The sequence below is a fragment of the Ovis aries genome, chromosome 8 (genome assembly GCF_016772045.2).
Source record: "Ovis aries strain OAR_USU_Benz2616 breed Rambouillet chromosome 8, ARS-UI_Ramb_v3.0, whole genome shotgun sequence".
NCBI lineage: Eukaryota > Metazoa > Chordata > Mammalia > Artiodactyla > Bovidae > Ovis > Ovis aries.
This window is the reverse complement of record NC_056061.1, coordinates 10,783,379-10,803,617: the sequence shown is the minus strand read 5'-3', so window position 1 is coordinate 10,803,617 and position 20,239 is coordinate 10,783,379. Positions and strand designations below refer to the sequence as shown.

The window sequence follows — 20,239 nt, the reverse complement described above, 5'->3', positions numbered from 1 at the left end:
TGATGTAGAGGATCCCTAAGGTCACTTCCGGCTCTAAAGTTCCGTGATAATAATAGGTAACATTTATTTTTTAATTACAAATGGTCCAGAAAGGTACATAAAGCTAAAATTTCTTCAGTTAGTGCCTCACCCTGCTTGGACATTGGTGTGGTTGAAAGTTTCAGCTTTCTCTCTTATTTCTTCATATGCTGACCCCATGGACATCAATAGACCTTTTGGGAGAGGGTGAGTAAAGCTTTATCTGTAAACCTCTGTTTTGAGAGACTTCCATATCTTAATAATTGTCCTCACTTTGATCATTTGAAGCCTGGTACATCTTTTGTCCTTTCCTTTTCTTCTCTTCCATTTGTTCTGTGTCTGGTGCGACGTAGACTCTCTGGCTGCACTTTCCTCTGTTCCCTCCGAAGCGCAGATCTCAGATCCGTTTGCGCCAGAACCTACTCCTCCTGCTACATCTGCTGAAACTGCAGCTGCTGCAGCCTCTGCCTCAACTACCACAGCTGTCACTGCTGACGTCGATCTCTTTGGAGGTTAGTCAGTCACATCCCTCTTCTTTCATTTTCCTTGCAGGATTACTAAGATTACCATAGCATGAAGATGTTTAAAATATTTTACACGATAGAACAGTATGGCGCAACTTTTAAGTACTTTTTAAATGTTTATTCATATATATCTTTGCTCAGTTTGTCAACTTCATTTCGTTTTAGTGGTTTTAGAGCACAGGTTGCAATGCTTTGGACCTGTTTTATTTTCTATTTTTTTGCAAAGTTAGGATTTAAGTCACTATTAGGACTCTTGTCCCATCTATGGGCTCCAGCCCTGCAGTATCTATAAGGGTGGTCTCAGATCCTTCTATCCTCCCATATTTAGGATTGGGTTTTTGGAATTTCTTTTTAGATTTGTACTAGCTGAGAAGGAAAAAAATATTTGGGGAATATGGGAGGAGAAATTCTGGTCTAAGTTATTTTTTAAGTTTTAAGACAAAAAGTCCTCTAAAAGTTCAGACCTAGAGGTCTTTGAAAAGAGTTTAAGGACATCCATTTTTGCAACCTTAAGCTTGTTCTTTGCAAGCAAAGATTTGGATTATCTTTGGCTTCAGAACTTTGAGAGATCACTGGAATCAGTACTTGCAAAGCTGATTGAAAACAGGTTTATAGCAGACTTTGAATGATAGTCTGAAAATATTTTTTTCCATACAAATGTAAGTTCTGACAGAGTTGATTTACAGCTGTAAGCCTGAGTCAGATATCCTAGGCTCTGCCAGTATAACATGTCTGGACCCATTGAACCATCTGAAGCCACTTTATTTACATCTTCCCATCTTGAGTGGTGCTTATGTCCAAACCTGGAGAAGTGCTCATTTTAGATGTGTCCATTGAATAGTGTTACAATCATCATAGTTTTGTGTTTTTTCATTTCAACATAACATCTTTCCCAGGGCATTTTGAGAATATGGTAAAGAAATCAGAGGATGCAAAAAAAAAAAGAAAAGAAAAGAAATCAGAGGATGCAAACAATGTGGTGGGGGCAAGAGAGTTTTGGCAGGTTCTAGCAGAGTTTATAAATTCCCCTGGGAACATACACTTACATACCATCATGTAACACTGCTGTGTGCCCCACTCTCTGAAGCTCGCCAACGGTGTCTAAGACAAGGAGTCCTCAGCTTGACACTGCATTGTTGCCTCTGTTTCATGTGAGGCAATTTGCTGCTGCCTTGCTGCACTGCCATGCTATTACAGAAAAAAATCTGCTTTTATTAAAAAAAAAGTAGAAGGGATTTTCAGATTCTTAAATAATTTATTATAAAGAATTATTTGCCAGAGAAAGTTAGTTTTTCATCATGCCTGTATAACTTTTGAGACCAGAAATTAGAGTTTTAGTTTACATTTATAAAATGAACTTCTTCATCCCCTCCTTCTTCCCCCATGATTGATCTTGAGTATGGTTGGTTTCTCATAGGCTTATGCTAACAGGAAAATTCAAGAAAAAATATGAGCAGGGTGGTATTTTGTATGTAAACATTTCTGTTCCTTTAGCTATTCAGATTTTTGTTTTTCAGTCCATTAGAAGGAGCTTAATTGCCTATAAGAAGTCAGTCAGCTCCATCTTGCTTCTCTCATGGTCCTCTAAAGCCTAAGATATTTCTTAGAAGTATTCTTTGTCCCATTATGCTGTTTGTGCTGATCATTACTGCTTTGATGACATCCATCAAGCAGAAGAATCTGTATGTTTGGAAATATTTTTATGATGTCATTCTTTCTCCTGCAGTACAAGTTTAAAAGGTCAGTACTGTAGCAAATCATATTACTTAATGCCAAAGAATGGAAGCTCTTCTCTAATTTCACCAATATCCTTTCTAGTCATCTGGCTGGAGGCTGAGGAGATGAGTATCTCTGCAAATCTCATTACAGTTATTTTTGCTAATCTTTGTAATTCTATAAACCGTCTCCTGGTCACTGGTAGCTGTAAAATCTCTAACCTTTATGTTCATAGATTTATGTGTTTCACTGTATGTTTTATGTTAGTAGTTTTCAGTGATATTCCCTGGTTTCTTTCATGTTCTTTCTGGATTTAAAAGAAATCATCTAGAGGTAGGACTTTAAATTAAAATTCAAACTAGAATCTCTCCGGTGATGTTGTGTGGCCATTTAAAATAAATGTATCTTTAAAATGAGCAAGTGGTAGAACTTTTGATTAATAAGAGCATCAGTTATTTCATGTATATGACTTTAAAATATGCCTCTATGAGGTTAACATGGCTACCAGGATTAAATAGACTTTGGAAATAGGATTAATGCATTTTAAAATGACTAATTTTTAAATTTTCGGGAATATGAAATATTAAACATTAAATTTTTCTGTGCATTTTAGCCTTATATTTTCATCACAGATTTGAAAAATAGGGACTATCTGTTATTTTGAAATACTCAGATTGATACCTACATAGTGTTTTAGTCATTTCAGTGTAAGTCATTAAAAACATTTTTTAAGAAACATTATCTGTGCTAAATGCTTTATTGTTTTAAAAGGAACTTTTAAAAAAATAAAATCTGTCTTCTCTGGTCAGGCAGAACAGGACTGCAAGGCAGTGTTGTGCTTTAAAAAATTAATAAAACAAATATTAAGAGAAAACACAAAATTTTTTAAAATATTCTATTTTTCATTGATGTAAACTTTAGCAACAACAGCATATTAGTTTTTTTTTTTAACAACACAGTGTTTTTCTAAGCAGTGCAATGCTAAATTGGTGCTAATTCCTCTTGCATTTGCCAGGATACCCTTTCAGTCAACTGTGTTAATTTGTGAGCATCCTGCATGAAGATGGTAGGCTGCAAGCACAGAGCCAAGTGGCTGGAAAACCAAAGAACTTGCTTCCCAAGCCTGACTTCATTTGTACGGGCTGCTTAACAAACTTGTTAATTAACCTTCCTTAAAATCAATGCTTAAGTATAAGCCCTTACAACTAGACTTAATGGAAGAATGTTATAATCTGAGACCTCTGGGAAAGAAAATGAAATGCTGGTGACTTTTGGGCTCAAGATGTTGAGAATGATTGAAACCTTTGAGCCACGTATGTGATTTAAAGATGGCTTATGTGGCTGGAGAAGACAGGGAGGGATAGTTCAGCCTGGGGAGGACAAGAGCAGTAAGAAATTTTCACATAGGAAGTCAGGCACATGATAAAAATTTAGGGGGGAAATTCTTCCTGTGTTGCCAGAAGGAAGAGAAGGCTAGTCTGCACAATGTCTGAGAGACTGGTTTTCTGGGTAAGACTGGACCAAGTCCATAACTGTAGAAAAGCAGGAACACGCATTTCCTAGAAATAGCAGGGGTTGGTAATTGGCAGAATGTAGACAGGAACTGTGAGTGGGTAACAATGGAAAGAGAACTAGATTGGAGGTGGTTTTAGCTTTCAATGCTGGAAGGATAATGCTGCCATCGACTATGAAAGAAACCTGGGTAGCTAAGAAGTTTATTGTTTTTTAGAAAACAACATCATAATTGCTTTATTATCTCTCACAGTCTCACAGTCTTGGGGGTCTGCTGAGCTCAGCTGGACAGTTATCTCTCAGGGCTCCTTGCATGGCTACAGTCATACAGTGGCTGTGGGGTTGGGATCATCCAGACTCATTCATTCACGTCTCCATCTCCTGTGCTGGGAGGACTTAAAAGCCATGGGCTGGAGCAGCTGGGGGTGCTTGGTTTAAGAGCAGTTTTGACAGTAGTAGAGGAGTTAAGTTTATGTTTAGTTTCAGAGAAGCATTAAAAGGAGATGTCTTGCTGAGAGGGGAAAAATAAAAAACCACCTTTCCTGAAGATATAGCTGTAAATATGGGTTTCATCTGCTTACACAGAAGTGATCATTAAAGAGGCACACCCGTGAATACTTGTTTGAACTCACAACTGATGTAGAAAGGAAGAAAGAAAGTGAAATCGCTCAGTTGTGTCCGACTCTTTGTGATCCCATGGACTGTAGCCTACCAGGCTCCTCTGTCCATGGGATTTTCCAGGCAAGAGTACTGGAGTGGGTTGCCATTTCCTTCTCCAGGGGATCTTCCTGACCCAGGGATCGAACCCGGGTCTCTCCCACATTGTAGGCAGATGCTTTACCATCTGAGCCACCAGGGAAGCCAATAGCACTGATGTAACTGATACTTAATTCAATACTACAAGGAGGGGACAGTATAGTAGAAAGTGGCACAGTTCATCACAGTAGAGTGGTTAACCACACAAACTTCAGTCAGACAGCTTACAGCCAAATCCTGACTCCACCATTTGCCAAACCTTGGGCAAATCCTCAGAGTTTACAAGTTTCCATTCTCTTATCTACAAAGTGGAGAATATAGAACTTACATCCCAAGAGAGCTGTAGGAATTAAATGTAATAATTTCAATGAAATATTTACCTAGTGACTGGCACACAAATAGTGACTGCTATTACTGTTTCTATTGCTTCCAATCACACTATCCTCAGTTCCAGATTTTATAAGACTAGAAAGAAAACAGACCTGACTCATGGCAAAATATTTTCAGCAGTCCATGGGATTTCAGAGTCGGGCATGACTTAGTGACTGAACAATAACAAACCTTCTCTTAGACTGTTGGCCCCAGTTCTTAGTGCTTTCATGTTGCCCTAAGTCTTCTGTGATAGTATCTTTAACATGGCATCTGGGGGAGGCTGTCTGTCCTATCCCCAAGTGTTTTTCTCCTATGCCATTGTTATTACTCACCATCTCCCTTGACTGACCTTTACCAGAATGTATTCCCTCAGTGTAGCTGTGAGAAGCAATCAAATCAAATCAAACTGTAACATATGATTGTCCTTTGTCTATTCCAGCGATATTGGTATTTTTGTAAAGAACCTTTTAACCCACGTGGGTCTCTAATGCTTAACATTTGTTAATGCTGGGTTTCAGGATGTTACCATAGTGTGTCTCATACTCAGATCCATTTGAAACACTCTGGGTTAAACTGAGAAACAAGTGTCCTGACTGTAGGATTTCCTACCGCTTAATAGACCAGGTAAATCTCTGAGAAAGGGGAAATACTGGGTAGCATTTTGTTTGACAGATTCTTTTTAATGGCTGGAGGAGCAATGTTCTAGGGAACGCTGGTAAGTATTGCAGAAGGCAGCAGTTTAGGATATAAGCCTAGCAGGTAAGTGGCAGGTACTTTTTGGTCCCCACTTTCCAAGAATTTCTTCTAGGCAGGTCATATTTATGATAACTTCATTCCTTTTGTACTTTGGAATGAAAGGGTTTCTTTGAAAACTCCAGGTAAAACTAATTTTACCATAATTAACATGGTGTGTTGACAGAAACACATTTGGGATCCTTTGCACACATCAGCCATTTATAAATTGGGCATTTATAAATGGAGGCTGCCTGTATGTTAATGGATCTACTGTATAGTATCATTATTTACTATAAACAGTTACATACTTGTAGTTTCAAAACATGAAACTATATTTTTAGTTCATTGAAAACAGGTAATTTTCCACATAACTAGAGCAATGCAGTATTTGAAAATAGCCATAAATTTAAGTCAAAATAAAGGCATTATGGCATCATCTCCTAATTTTTTTTCTTTAGTTCTTTAAAGCAGATCCTTGGTTGTGTCTGAAAATGTTTCTCAGGGATAATGAAAGTTTAACTTATGAATATTTATATATGTCATGTTAACAGTGCGATTTTGCCTAGACTATAAAAGAAAATTTAAATTTAAATGGTTTATGTCATTTTATATTTAATTTTATTGGCATTAAAGAGGACATCCATGCTTGCTAGAAACCATGAGTCAGAGACATCGTAGTAACATAGTATATAAATAATGAAAGCTCAATGTCTCAAACTGCCTAAGAAAGTAATTTTTGTGTTTTAATTTTCACATCCATTACTTTCTAGTGATGCATAAAACATGCTTCTTAGAGCCCTTATACAATGAGAATCCTGTTACCCTTTGGATCCTCACAGGTCTCAGAGGCTCCACACTGCACCACTTTGCATGTAACCAACATGAAGGGGCGCCAGGAGTCATTGTTCTGTGACTGCCAATAGTGCATGGGCTGTAAAAATGCATTTTAAGAATTCATGTTGTATAAGGGAGCCTTCTTTGCAATTTAACTTGGTTCTTTTACTATATTTTTCTTCTCTTTTTATCCCTTTCATTTCTTTTGTTTTAAAACCTGCACCCAAGATGCCTTTGCAGCTTCTCCCGGGGAGGCCCCTACAGCATCCGAAGGGGCCACTGCGCCGGCCCCCCCAACCCCCGTAGCAGCGGCACTTGATGCTTGTTCAGGAAATGGTGGGTTTCCAACCCTGAGCCCGTCTGTTGTCGTTTTGTCCTGATGTGAAACCCCCGTAGCTAGACATGGCCCTCTGTGTTTCTAATTTTACTTTCTTCCGAGCATAAAAGATCACTCCTCCTAACAGAATGAAGAATGCTGACACTTAAAACATTAAGAAAATGAAGGGCATACTTACCAAAATTGACAATTTCTCAAGATTGACAATTTTTGTCACTGCAAGTATGCTGCCTTAATGTTTTTGTTCCCTCTAATGCTTACTGATGGACTTCCCTGTTGGCTTAGTGGTAAAGAATCTGCCTGAAATGCAGGAGACGTGGGTTCGATTCCTGGGTTGAGAAGATCCCTTGGAGGAGGAAATGGCAACCCACTCTAGTATTCTTGCCTGGGAAACCCCATGGACAGAGGAGCCTGATGGGCTATAATCCATGGGGTAAAGAGTCCAAGACGACTTAGCAACTCAACAACAACCATAAATGCTATCAATGTATTGTACTCTTTTTGTAACACTGAATTCCAATATATAGGCATGTTTTCATGAATCTTCCAAGCTACCAAGTTGACCAGATTAAGTGAGCATTTAAAAAATAACAGTCTCCAATCCTAGACTGTAGTCTAATCTGACAAATACTTGTTAAGTGTTTCAATTTCTGTTTTCTGAATTCGTGGTACCTGCTAGATTTTCTTTTCTCTTTAGAAGAACATGCTAATCACTGACCCCCACTAGTAGGGTACTAGCTGAAAGCAAGCAGCCTAATGCCTAGCCAGCAGCTAATGCCTAGCAAGCAGCCTAAAGCCTAGCTAGCTTGTGAATATCTGTGCCAGGTGTCTTGGTCCCTGTAGTTATAACGCTGCTCTCTTGCCTGTTTCCTTACTGATGCTGTGTGTGTGTCTCCACTTTCCTTTCCCCAAGACCCCTTTGCCCCGTCTGAAGGTAGTGCAGAGGCTGCACCTGAGCTGGACCTCTTTGCAATGAAGCCACCTGAGACCAGTGTTCCTGTAGTTACCCCTACAGCTAGCACAGCCCCTCCGGTTCCCGCCACTGCTCCTTCTCCTGCTCCCGCCGTCGCAGCTGCCACCGCTGCCACTACCGCTGCCACCACCGCCGCCGCCACCACTGCCACCACTTCCGCCACCACCACCTCCGCTCCTCCTGCTCTAGATATCTTTGGTGGTAATTTTTTTGTTGTCATTGTCGATGTCATTGAACTCTTGCCACCCGGTGGATTGTATTCCGATCCTTGCGGTGTCCTGCATATGCAACTCTTGACTGCATGATGTCTGTGTCATGAAATGGTTCTCCAGCAACCATTTGCAGCTCGTTTCAGAACTCTTCCAAAAGTGCTCACCGCAACTGGAAAGAGGCGGTTTCTGGCGGGTCCGTCCCGTTGAGTAAAGGCATGTATGTTCTTGGTCTTAGATTTGTTTGAGTCTGCTCCTGAAGTCGCCCCCGCGCCTAAGCCAGAGGCTGCTCCTAGCATAGACCTGTTTGGGACAGGTAAAGCCAAAGCCCCCTTTCTTTATGTGAGTTTGCCTCGATGATTTCATGCAAAAGCCCTTTGTCCACCCCTGTGATAATGCACTTGTTAGATTTCTGACTGTGATTTCAGCTCTCTACTCACTTCTGCTTGGTTTTGGTTTGTTTTACTCTGGGAAGATGCTTTCTCCTCTCCACCACAAGGGGCCTCTCCTGTGCCTGAGAGCTCTCTCACTGCTGACCTCCTATCCGGTGAGTGTTTCTGCCAAGGTCAAGCCTTCCGAGATGTTTTAGTGGTGGGGGTGGGGGTTATGTGCGGAAAGACAAATGCAAAAATATGAGGGTTGTCTTGAGTTCTTTTACACTCAAAATTCACTTAAAAATCTCATTTTTGGTCCATCCCCAATTGATGACCCCCTGTATTTCAAATCTGCTACCAACTGGAAAGAGAAAAACTCTTTTTCACACTACATCCTGTGACCTCAGGGGGGTCAAGTTTTATTTTCTTCAGTGAAATATGTATTTTTAAATCTGTTGGCTTTTACTTAACTGTTAAGCCTGTCTAACTTAAGAGGATAGATCTTCCTGCTATTCAGCATGAAATCTCAGGAAGCTATTTGTCAAGGCTCAGGGTTTCATTTTCCTTTGGGTGACGTGCCCTTTGTCCTGTTATGTGCTTTGCTCCAGTGGATACGTTTGTAGCACCATCTCCTGCAACCACTGCCTCGCCAGCAAAAGTGGATTCTTCAGGTGTGATAGACCTTTTTGGGGGTGCGTATCTCTCCACCTTCAACACTCACAAAATCCTTCCCCCACCCCAGAATAGTTTTGAGATTTCGTACTTCATTTTTTTTTCTTTTGACTATGTGAAGTTATTTTCATCTTTTAAATGTGAACTTAGGTTTTTAAGATCTTTCCATTTCTTTGTCATCATCATCTTCATCCTCATCAGCTCATCCTATTTTTTAGTGCATGTCCTAACAAAACCAGATGATTTTTCTTTTGCAGTCTTGTGTTTTTAACTTTTCATTCATCCTCATGTAGAATCAACTGATTGGAATTTCCTGCTACTGCTCTTCCTTGGTGATCCTGATCTGTCAGCTAAATCAACGTTTCCAAGTTCTTTAAAGCAATATAAACATAGATAATTTGGAATTGAAAAAAGATAAGCCAGTCAGAATTGAAAGCATAAGCTCTAGATGTATTGCATTATTCCATAGTGTTTATTTATGTTGAGTTTAATGTTGCTAAATCCTCCCAGAGAACTAGAAGATGTTTCACTGACTTAAATGCATTTTTCTTTTCCTGTATGCTATTGGAAGAAAGGCAGATGTACTGAGTTAACTCTAGAACTACTCATTTGGATGATACATTCAGTGTCTTCTGTTAGCAATAAATTTATTGGGGAAAGTCCACGTTTGGAGTGATTTCTTTATGGATTTCCATAAATGTGTATGCTGTGGGCTAAAATATCATCCTTAGCAAGTGAAACCCACATTGAATAGTAGGATACATTGACACTTTATGGTGAGTGTCATGAAAGGAATATGAGAGGTACAAAGGTGTCACACTTTGTGATATTCAGAGGCTCAAAACCTGTGGCAAAATCATTAAACTTTGATACAAGCAGGGCAGCTGCTGCCTGAATTAAGTTTGTTAAATTTTGTTTAATAGAGTTCTAATGGGAGGGGATTCTTTGCTTTGAGCAAAAAGCTTTAAAACTTTGATCCTGTTTTGACAGATTATAGGATTTAGCCCGTTAAAAAAGAAGAAAAATAATTTTCTTACTCTTACAAAGAGGTGTTAATTTTTAAGTATCCTAGAACTCTTCTTCTGAGAGAATGAACTGGTCAGGGCATAATTCAATCCATTCAGTCATTTCACATATCCACAGGAGACAAGCTTACCACAGAGTGTCATGTCTGTGCATTTTTCAGCAAATCACTTCCCTTACTCACTGTTTACACTCTTTTACTTTTTTGCTGCATAATGGATAATGGGTAGATGCATTCGGAAGTAGTGCTTCTGAACCCCAACCTGCACCTCAGGCTGCTTCTAGCTCGTCAGCATCGGCAGACCTACTAGCTGGTAATTAATTGCATTAAAATAAAATAGTATTTTATATGAAAGTTAAGTTTGGATATATTTTTATAAGTAACAGATAATATATAAATTTCAAGGTGCATGTCTTCTTTTCCTTTTAGACATGAAATTGAAAATAAGACATTGTATAATAGAAAGTTGATTATTTCCCTGGAGTTGATGAAATTGGTCTTAAAATCACAGTTATATGCAAGCCACCCCTGCAGCTCACTAGATGCTCTTAGTATGCCTTACTTTCAGTTAGCATGTTTTTTATTAAAGAAATAATATGCTTAATTCAGCAATTTTTATCTTGTATTGCCCCCTCCTTTTTTTAAAGGAATTTGTGGGAAAGGTACCATGATATTTGACAGTTAGGTCTGAAATATGTGAATACTCTTAGGAGAAGCTTTTCTACATTTCCACCATTGGTTAGATTTTTTTTCCCCTCTTTTTTTTTTATTGGAATATAATTGCTTTACAATGCTTTTTGAGTGAATAAAATTATATGTAAATACAAAAGGAAATGCAATAAAAATATAGCATAACTAAATGTTAAAAATGACTTTTAGAGATCTTACCAAAAATTAAGGAGCATCTCAAAATTGGGGAGAAAGCACTATCAAAAATTAGTATATGAGTTCTTGTTCCTCGCGATGTTTCTGCCTCGCTGTGCGAGACCGGTGGCTCTGCTCGCGCCCATTGCATGTTGGGAACGGCAGTTCGTCAGACTGGCTACGTCGCCATAAGATGCCGGCGCTCGTGTGGTAAGTTCAGGTCTGTTATGCCTTCGCACGAGCCACTGTGTTCCACGATGACAGGCGTGGCATACTCTGGTCCCCATTAGGCATGCGCAACAGGCTTTCGGAGTGACTAAGGAAAATAAACCGACAACCTACGACTTTTCCCGGGCTTGCGCTCTCGCCGAGGCTTGTGCTGCTCACGGACCGGCTGTCTTCGTTCCTCTTCTCCCCACTCCAAAAGTTTGAGCTTACTGTTGACAGGCCCCTGGGCAAACGGTGTGTGAGATGGGACGGTCGTCAAAGGACAAGCGAGATGTCTACTGTCACCTAGCCAAGGAGAAAGGCTGGCGCGCCCGCAGTGCCTTCAAGCTGTTACAACTTGACGAGGAATTCCAGCTCTTCCAAGGCGTGATGCGGGCGATTGACCTGTGTGCGGCCCCAGGCAGCTGGAGCCAAGCGCTGAGCCAGAAGATTGGGGGCCAGGGTTCTGGCCATGTGGTGGCTGTGGACCTTCAGACAATGGCTCCACTACCAGGTGTGTTACAGATCCAGGGGGATATCACCCAGCTGTCCACTGCCAAGGAGATCATCCAGCACTTTGAAGACTGCCCCCGGACCTAGTGGTGTGTGACGGGGCTCCTGATGTAACCGGCCTCAATAATGTTGATAAGTATATCCAGTCCCAGCTCCCCCTAGCTGCTCTGAACCTTGCTATGCACGTCTTGAAGCCAGGGGGCTGCTTTGTGGCCAAGATCTTCTGAGGCCGGGATGTGACACGGATCTACAGCCAGCTGCGTGTTTTCTCCAGCGTGCTATGTGCCAAGCCCAGGAGCAGCCGAAATTCCAGCATCGAGGCCTTTGCTGTCTGTAAGGGTTACGACCCCACTGAGGGCTTCCTGCCAGACCTGCCCAAACCCTTGCTGGATCACTCTTTTGATTTCAACCAGTTGGATGGCCCCAGCTACATCATTGTGCCATTTGTGATCTCTGGGGACCTGAGCGCCTATGATTCAGACTGTAGTTACCAACTGGACCTAGAGGACAGCTCAGAATACAAGTGCACTCCACCTAGGCAGCCCCCCCCCCCATCTCACCACCCTACCAGGAGGCGTGCACATTGAAGAAGAAAGGGCAGCTGACCAAGGACAAGGAGATCCGCCCCCAGGACTGCCCCATGAGCACAGTGGACAGGAGGCCCCGGTCCCTGGCTGCTCCACAGCACCGCACCCTGCAGCCCTCTGAGGTGGAAGACAGTGGAGTGAATTATTCCTCTTAACGTGTTAAGTTAGCCGACAATCTGATAAGGACTTGGGAAGCTGTTTGCTGTCAAGAAAACCAGAACTTGAGTTGATGAACTTGTTTTCAAATATCTCCTCAACTGGTCTAAACATACAAACTCCAAGTGGGAACTCCAGCAGCTGCCACAAATAGGAGGAAAGAAACATCCCAGAATGTCCATCTTCACCACAGAGGGGATTCTTGAGCGGGGTCCTGCTTATTCTCTAAATCTTTCCAGCCATGGGTCCTGAATATGTCCAGAATGCACCCTGAACAAGTAGGGTTCTTAACCTTGGGTAGAAGGCAGGGGTATCTGTGAACTTGATGGAGAGAAACATTACATTTTTATTTTCACTAACTTAAATTTTAGCTTTACTCCAGAATCTGAATGCTGGCAGCAAATCAGAATTGTAAAATTACTTTTACAGTAGTAAAAGCAGTGTTTGCAACTTTTCCACCAAAAGAGGTCACAGTTACTTATTTAATGTTATGTTATAGTTGTGGACATCTTGAAATACTGTTCACATTGGTCACTACTTTAAATAAGATCTTTTTTAAAAAATTTGTCTTTTTGATTAAAAGATACTTGCTTTGCAGAATTTTGTGATTTTCTGACATATATCAACAGGGGTCAGCCATAGGTGGGGTCAGCCATAGGTGCCCCAAGGTCCCCTCCCTCCCAGCTCCCTCCACATCGCACCCTTGTCGCAGGAATTGTCACAGCGCCCCTGTTTGACTTCCCTGGGTCATACAGCAGGTTCCCGTTGGCTGTCTATTTCACATGTGGTATTGTAGGTTTCCATATTGCTCTCTGCATACCTCTCACCCTGTCCCTCCCCCACTCCCCCATGTCCATGGGTCTGTTCTCTGTGTCTGTTTCTCCATTGCTTCCCTGAAAGTGAATTCATCAGTACCATCTTTTTGGATTCCATATATGTTTGTATCCATATGATGTTTGTATTTCTCTTTCTGGCTTGCTTCACTGTGCTATGGGCTCTAGGTTCGTCCAACTTTTTGGAACTGACTCAAATGTGTTTCTTTTTATGGCTGATGGTATTCCATTGTATATATGTACCACAGCCTCTTTTCCCATTCATCTGTGAATGAACATCTAGGTTGCTTCCATGTTCTAGCTATTGTAAATAGTGCTGCAGTGAACATTGGGGTATACGTGTCTTTTTCAGTTTTAGTTCCTTCAGGTATATGCTTAGGAGTGGGGTTGCTGAGTCATATGGTGGTTTTATTCCTAGCTTTTTAAGGGATCTCCATACCATCTTACATAGTGGCTGTATCAGTTTACATTCCTACCAGCAGTGCAAGAGGGTTCCCTTTTCTCCACATGCTCTCTGGCATGCATTGTTTGTAGACTTTTTGACAATGGCCATTCTGACTGGTGTGAGGTGGTATCTCATTGTAGTTTTCATTTGCGTTTTTCTAATGGTGAGTGATGTTGAGCATCTTTTCATGTGTTTCTTCGTCATCTGTGTGTCGTCTTTGGAGAAATGCCTTTTTAGTTCTTTTTCCCACTCTTTGCTTGAGCTGTGTTTTTCTGATTTTGAGTTGTATGAGCTGCTTCTATATTTGAAAAATTAATTCTTTGTCAATTGTTTCATTTACTTTTATTTCTCGCATCCTGTTCAGTTCAGTTGCTCAGTTGTGTCCAACTCTTTGAGACCCCATGGAAGCATGCCAGGCTTCCCAGCCCATCACCAACTCCTGGAGCTTGCTCAAACTCATGTCCATCAAGTCGGCGATGCCATCCAACCATCTCATCCTCTGTCATCCCCTTCTCCTCCTGCTCTCAATCTTTCCTAGTATCAGGTCTTTTCCAGTGAGTCAGTTCTTCGCATCAGGTGGCCAAAGTATTGGAATTTCAGCTTCAGCATTAGTCCTTCCAATGAATATTTAGTACTTATTTCCTTTAGGACTGACTGGTTTGATCTCCTTACAGTCCAAAGGATCCTCGAGAGTCTTCTCCAACACCACAGTTAAAAAGCATCAATTCTTCGGCCCTCAGCTTTCTTTATAGTCCAACCCTCACATCCATACATGACTACTGGAAAGATCATAGCTTTGACTAGATGGGCCTTTGTTGGCAAAGTAATGTCTCTGCTTTTTAATATGCTGTCTAGGTTGGCCATAGCTTTTCTTCTCCCATTCTGAGGGTTGTCTTTTCACATTGTTTTTAGTGAATAAGATCTTATAACTTGATGTACTAATAAAAAAATTAATATATTGTAGCAACCCCCCAGAAAATTTAATTGTGTAATTTAAAACTCAAAAACAAAGACTAAATGCATAATGTCTTGAAAGGACACATATCCCAGAAAAACTAGTTGTTATTCATTTAATTTACTTCTAGAGCTATGACATAATTGCAATTCCAGAATTGAACTGTGAGTAAAATATCACCTTAGTCTTCTCCTTGAGTAAAAATTTCAGGTTCTATTTGGTGTACCTAGTGTGGTGAAACTAGAGAACATTCTAGAAGAGGCAACTTCTTTGTCCAAGGAGGACAGGCTAACAGAATAAATCTCTCCAAGACATTGAGGTTGCTTGTGGGATACAGGTATCACCCACATCTCAGACAGAGTCTGGCTAGAAACTTGAGAATTATTATACCAAATGAAATGTTATTTCACCCAGTGAAGAGTAAAACCGTCAAATTCCTCCCATGAGATACCAACTGAAGATACAGATGTTTGAAAGATGGAGAGAGTTTCCTGGATGGCCGTGTAAAAATGGACTATTAAAGGAGGTTAGGTATGTTGAGGGATATGCCTAACTTCTGAGGTTGACCTCAAACAGGGAAAGCATTTTCTTCCATAAGAGACAATTCTGGGATGACAGCACCATAATCTGTATTAGCATAGGTCTGTGCCTGTTCCTAGTTTTAATTCCACAGGTTTGGGAGAATAACATCCTGCAGTAGGAGGGAGACCTTTCATAGTTTTGCATTTTCTGTTAACCATATGGCACAGGTAGCTTTTCAGGGCCACAGAAGTCCTTGAACTGATTTAAACTATAAAAACTTTCAGTGTGCAATTAATAACAGTTCCCACTAACTGGTATGGTCTATAGAGGACCAATTATTTCATCTCTGGGGGTCAGAAACAGAACAGACAGAAGGTTCTCAGGCTGTTATTCTTAGAAATATTGACTCTCTCAGATTGATTTTAGTAAATGGACTTAATACCTGTACCACTGAGAATAAAGGAAATGATAGCATCTTTAACATAATAGAGCACATGTGAGTGTGGGGAAATGTGTGTGGGAGTGTATTTATCTACCAATAATTTTAACATGGTCCTCCCTTGACCCAAGTGATGTGTGCAGATGATGACTGTCAGTTTTGATATGTCTCTATTAATAGAACTTCATTAAGTGTGTAGGCCATTCCCCTGTAGAGAGATACATTCAAAAGACTGATCATCTTTGATAAAAGGCAGTATGTCTGCAGCTGGTGATTTATGTAGGACAGCTCAAACATGTCTGCGGGACATCTGAGACATATATATAGGCAGGAAGCCTAGTAGTTATTACTTTATTTTCAGTTGCACAGACTTTCTTAATATGATTCAGAACCAAAGAGAATGAAAAAGTCATCATTAGTGTTCTCTTACTCCTTACCTGTACTCCAAGTCTCTAAAACTTTTCACTTAACAGGAGTTCTCCAAACTCCTTATTAATGCCTATCATTTTCCTGCTCAACCCTTCCTTTAGAGTAAAGCGACAGATTTTTCTTCCTTAGCATAATAATCAGTTGGTTATTTTATATCACTTTATAGCTTTGTAATTAGTCTAGGTCTGTGAAGGCACCTGCTTCATAAGAAGTGAGTATAAATGGGGAAAAGCCATCTTTCCAGATCTCTTTTGACTTTATAAACCTACCAGAAGGGGATAACTCTGGCCTCACTCCTGGCTGTAGGAAAGAGGCCAAGTAGTATTGTGGAGAAGAACCAGGGTTCTGGAAGATTCCTTCTGAAATCCTGGTTCTGCACTTGCCATCAGGTCACCTGAGTCAAATTGTTTAACCTCTCTGGCTGCAGTTTCCTCATTCATGAAAATTCCTGGAGTGATTGTGAGGCTTAAATGAGCGAATATATGTCTTAGGTTGAATGATATAAAATTGATATTTTTGTAGGATCAAAATGGTCGAATATTGGCAATGTATGTGGCTCAGATAGTTCAACCTAAAAAAATTGCTCAGATTGTGCTTGTCTTTTGGTGAGCCTCATGCCAATTTTGGCTAAACCTTCACTTTCATAGAGAAAACAGTGATTTTTTTTTTCATTAAATAGTGTTATCTATTCATCTATGGGAATGAACCCCTTACCTTATGAAACTCAGAAGCACTAAGCAGTTGAGCCTGGGGTAAATGCATATGCTTTTCTCTTTTTATTACTGAGTCACGGGTGGTATATTAACTTCCCATTGCATCTTTTCTAGCTGTGAAAAGATAGGATTGAATCAGCTGGTCTTAATGTCCTTTCCAACACTGATATGCTGTGACCCTATTATAAATTGTCCTTTCTTGACCAAATTTTAAGAAACTGAGCGTCAGGTACAGTTGTTTCCATGTTCACCTGTAACAAAGAGAACCACACCCTTTGCCTAGATTTCCGACTGCCGTATTCCAACTTGTGGGGGATGTTTCCAAGAAGTCAGCCTTAACACAGTAACCAACTTCCCTAAAACCAAAATGGTCATATCCTCAAAAATAATTGGATTTATCCCATCTTATAGTAAAGTAATGCTCAAAATTCTCCAAGCCAGTCTTCAGCAATACGTGAACCATGAACTTCCAGATATTCAAGCTGGTTTTAGAAAAGGCAGAGGAACCAGAGATCCAATTGCCAACATCTGCTGGATCATCGAAAAAGCAAGAGAGTTCCAGAAAAACATGTACTTCTGCTTTATTGACTATGCCAAAGCCTTTGACTGTGTGGATCACAAGAAACTATGGAAAATTCTGAAAGAGATAGGAATACCAGACCACCTGACCTGCCTCTTGAGAAACCTGTATACAGGTCAGGAAGCAACAGTTAGAACTGGACGTGGAACAACAGACTGGTTCCAAATAGGAAACGGAGTACATCAAGGCTGTATATTGTCACCCTGCTTATTTAACTTCTATGCAGAGTACATCATGAGAAATGCTGGGCTGGAGGAAGCACAAGCTGGAATCAAGATTTCCGGAATAAATATCAATAACCTCAGGTATGCAGCTGACACCACCCGTACGGCAGAAAGTGAAGAGGAGCTAAAAAGCCTCTTGATAAAAGTGAAAGTGGAGAGTGAAAAAGTTGACTTAAAGCTCAACATTCAGAAAACAAAGATCATGGCATCTGGTCCCATCACTTCACGGCAAGTAGCTGGGGAAACAGTGGCTAACTATTTTTCTGGGCTCCAAGATTGCTGCAGATTGTGACTGCAGCCATGAAATTAAAAGACGCTTGCTCCTTGGAAGGAAAGTTATGACCAACATAGATAACATATTGAAAAGCAGAGACATTACTTTGCCAACAAAGGTCCATCTAGTCAAGGCTATGGTTTTTCCAGTAGTCAAGTATGGATGTGAAAGTTGGACTGTAAAGAAAGCTGAGTGCTGAAAAATTGATGCTTTTGAACTGTGGTGTTGGAGAAGACTCTTGAGAGTCCCTTGGACTGCAAAGAGATTCAACCAGTCCATCCTAAACAAGATCAGTCCTGGGTGTTCACTGGAAGGACTGATGTTGAAGCTGAAACTCCAATACTTTGGCCACCTGATACGGAGATCTGACTCATTGGAAAAGACCCTGATGCTAGGAAAGATTGAGGGCAGGAGGAGAAGGGGACGACAGAGGATGAGATGGTTGGATGGCATCACCGACTCAATGGACATGGGTTTGGGTGGACTCTCAGAGATGGTGACGGATGGGGAGGCCTGGCGTGCTATGGTTCATGGGTCGCAAAGAGTCGGATATGACTGAGTGACTGAACTGAATTGATCCCATCTTCGCTTCATTATGATATTTGTAAATATCTACAGGATGTCTTATCTTCATTTAGGAAGGTTACATGATTCTTAAATCGGTTGAATACTGCTAAAATCACTTCTGGTAGTCCCTATGAATTTTGGAGAGCATCTTCTAATAGGTAACAGTTCTCCAAGTTGCATTTTTTCATACATAAACAAGGAAACCTAAGCCAATGTCACTATCCATTTCCAGGGACAGCATGACTTTCTGGTTAGAAATAGTAACTGGAGAATTTCAGTGGAAGTCACTTCCAAAATTATAAATTGACTGTTACGAAGTATAAGCTGAAGGTTTTTTGTAAGCATTCTTTTATGTTTTTTGGCAAGCATTTTGTGAAGAAAAGATATAGCTAGATGAGAAAAGAATACATGTATATATATGTTAAATATATACCCAAACTGAGTATAAAAAAGACTTCTTTAATTTTGATACATGTTTGATAATAGGACATCATCTAATGTCTTCTTAAGGAGTCACTTTCTTCATGAAAGTGAAAGTGAAGTCACTCAGTCGTGTCTGACTCTATGTGACCCCATGGACTGTAGCTCACCAGGCTTCTCCATCCATGGGATTTTCTAGGCAAGAATATTGGAATAGGTTGCAATTTCCTTCTCCAGGGGCTCTTCCCAACCCAGGGATCAAACCCGGGTCTCCCTGATTGCGGGCAGATCCTTTACCGTCTGAGCCACCAGGGAATCCTTGCATCTTTTTGTACGGAAGCAATACAGTGAGCTCTGCTTCTGTCTGTTGATTGAGAGCAATGATTTACTTCCAGGCTTCAAAAGAGAAACAATTTGAAGTCTGCTTTCTCCTCACCTTCTAAATTCAAAAGTACCTTTCTTTCAATAAGTGTTAATTCAGTGTTTTAGACGTTTGACTGAGTATTCGTGGAAAAGATGAAAAAAGACAGTTCCTGACACCAAAAAGCCATCCCCAGGGTGGGGACTTGGGGTGAAAATAAAGTTTGGTGTACAGGTAGGGTGGGGAGATGTACCAATGCTGAGAACACAGAGGCAGGACATACCACCCACGTATACCAGGTGTGGGAGGGGTAGGGTTGTTGTGGCTGGTAGCTGTGGGTGGCAGTAGAAGGCAAAGAAGTCCTCCTGGGGCTGGTATTTGACTCGTGATATATTATGGCCGCAACTGAGTTTGCAGGGAGGGGAGAAATGGGTCCACAGACAGATGTGCTTGTGCTTGTTTGCCATATAAAGGAACCCACATTATATGAATCTGAAAGTTCTGGGGAGCCCATGAAGGATATTAGAGAAGTAACTTCGTCAGCATTTTCTACTCAGAAAGATCACTCTGGCTGCACTGTAAAGGCTAGGTTGGAGGAGCTACAGATTAGAGGCAGGAAGCCGCTTCGTGTTGTATTGGGTGAGCCTAAATTTGTCAATGGCGGCAATGGGACTGGAACATATAAGAAATATATTAAGGAGTTGATGGCAGGATATATGCATATTTTTCTGATCTGCATTTTATTATTATACTGAGCCAATGTGTAAACTAAGCCTTTTCGAGGAACCTGGTATTGTGATTTGAAGAAATAAAATTTAAATACAAAAATAACTATCTGAAGTTTAACCATAGTGGAACCATCTCAGCTTTATGTACTCCATCATAACGGTAGATTGGATTGCTGCAGGTTCTCTTAAGAGGGACATAAAGTCTTATGTGCTCTCTGATTTCCAGTTAAATCTCTCATTATTACGTGTCAGATTTTGAGATGCTTGAACAACTATTCCACCTGTGTTTCATTGCCTTCTCATCCATATGCACTCAATACCTTTTTGGTCTTCTGTTACTTCTGCTGACTCTGTTTTATTGGCCTT

General features: G+C 40.7%; 1 protein-coding gene and 1 pseudogene across 23 annotated transcripts in view; both read left to right on the top strand.

Moving 5' to 3' along the window:
- The window catches only part of SNAP91 (synaptosome associated protein 91), a 174,568-nt gene that overhangs the window by 122,377 nt on the left and 31,952 nt on the right, over nt 1–20,239 (top strand). For 3 of the 23 annotated variants that reach the window (XM_060419389.1, XM_060419387.1, XM_042253182.2), the window contains 8 exons: nt 211–225; nt 372–530; nt 6,696–6,803; nt 7,718–7,978; nt 8,225–8,302; nt 8,462–8,533; nt 8,969–9,052; nt 10,286–10,369. The exons of 2 other annotated variants lie outside the window; for them this stretch is intronic. In XM_060419389.1, the coding sequence (XP_060275372.1) occupies nt 211–225; nt 372–530; nt 6,696–6,803; nt 7,718–7,978; nt 8,225–8,302; nt 8,462–8,533; nt 8,969–9,052; nt 10,286–10,369 (861 nt within the window). The remainder of the gene's footprint in view (nt 1–210; nt 226–371; nt 531–6,695; nt 6,804–7,717; nt 7,979–8,224; nt 8,303–8,461; nt 8,534–8,968; nt 9,053–10,285; nt 10,370–20,239) is intronic. 18 more of the 23 variants (XM_060419406.1, XM_060419405.1, XM_060419403.1 and 15 more) reach the window with 12 other exon arrangements.
- Nucleotides 10,990–12,980, top strand: LOC114116056 (tRNA (cytidine(32)/guanosine(34)-2'-O)-methyltransferase-like; annotated as a pseudogene).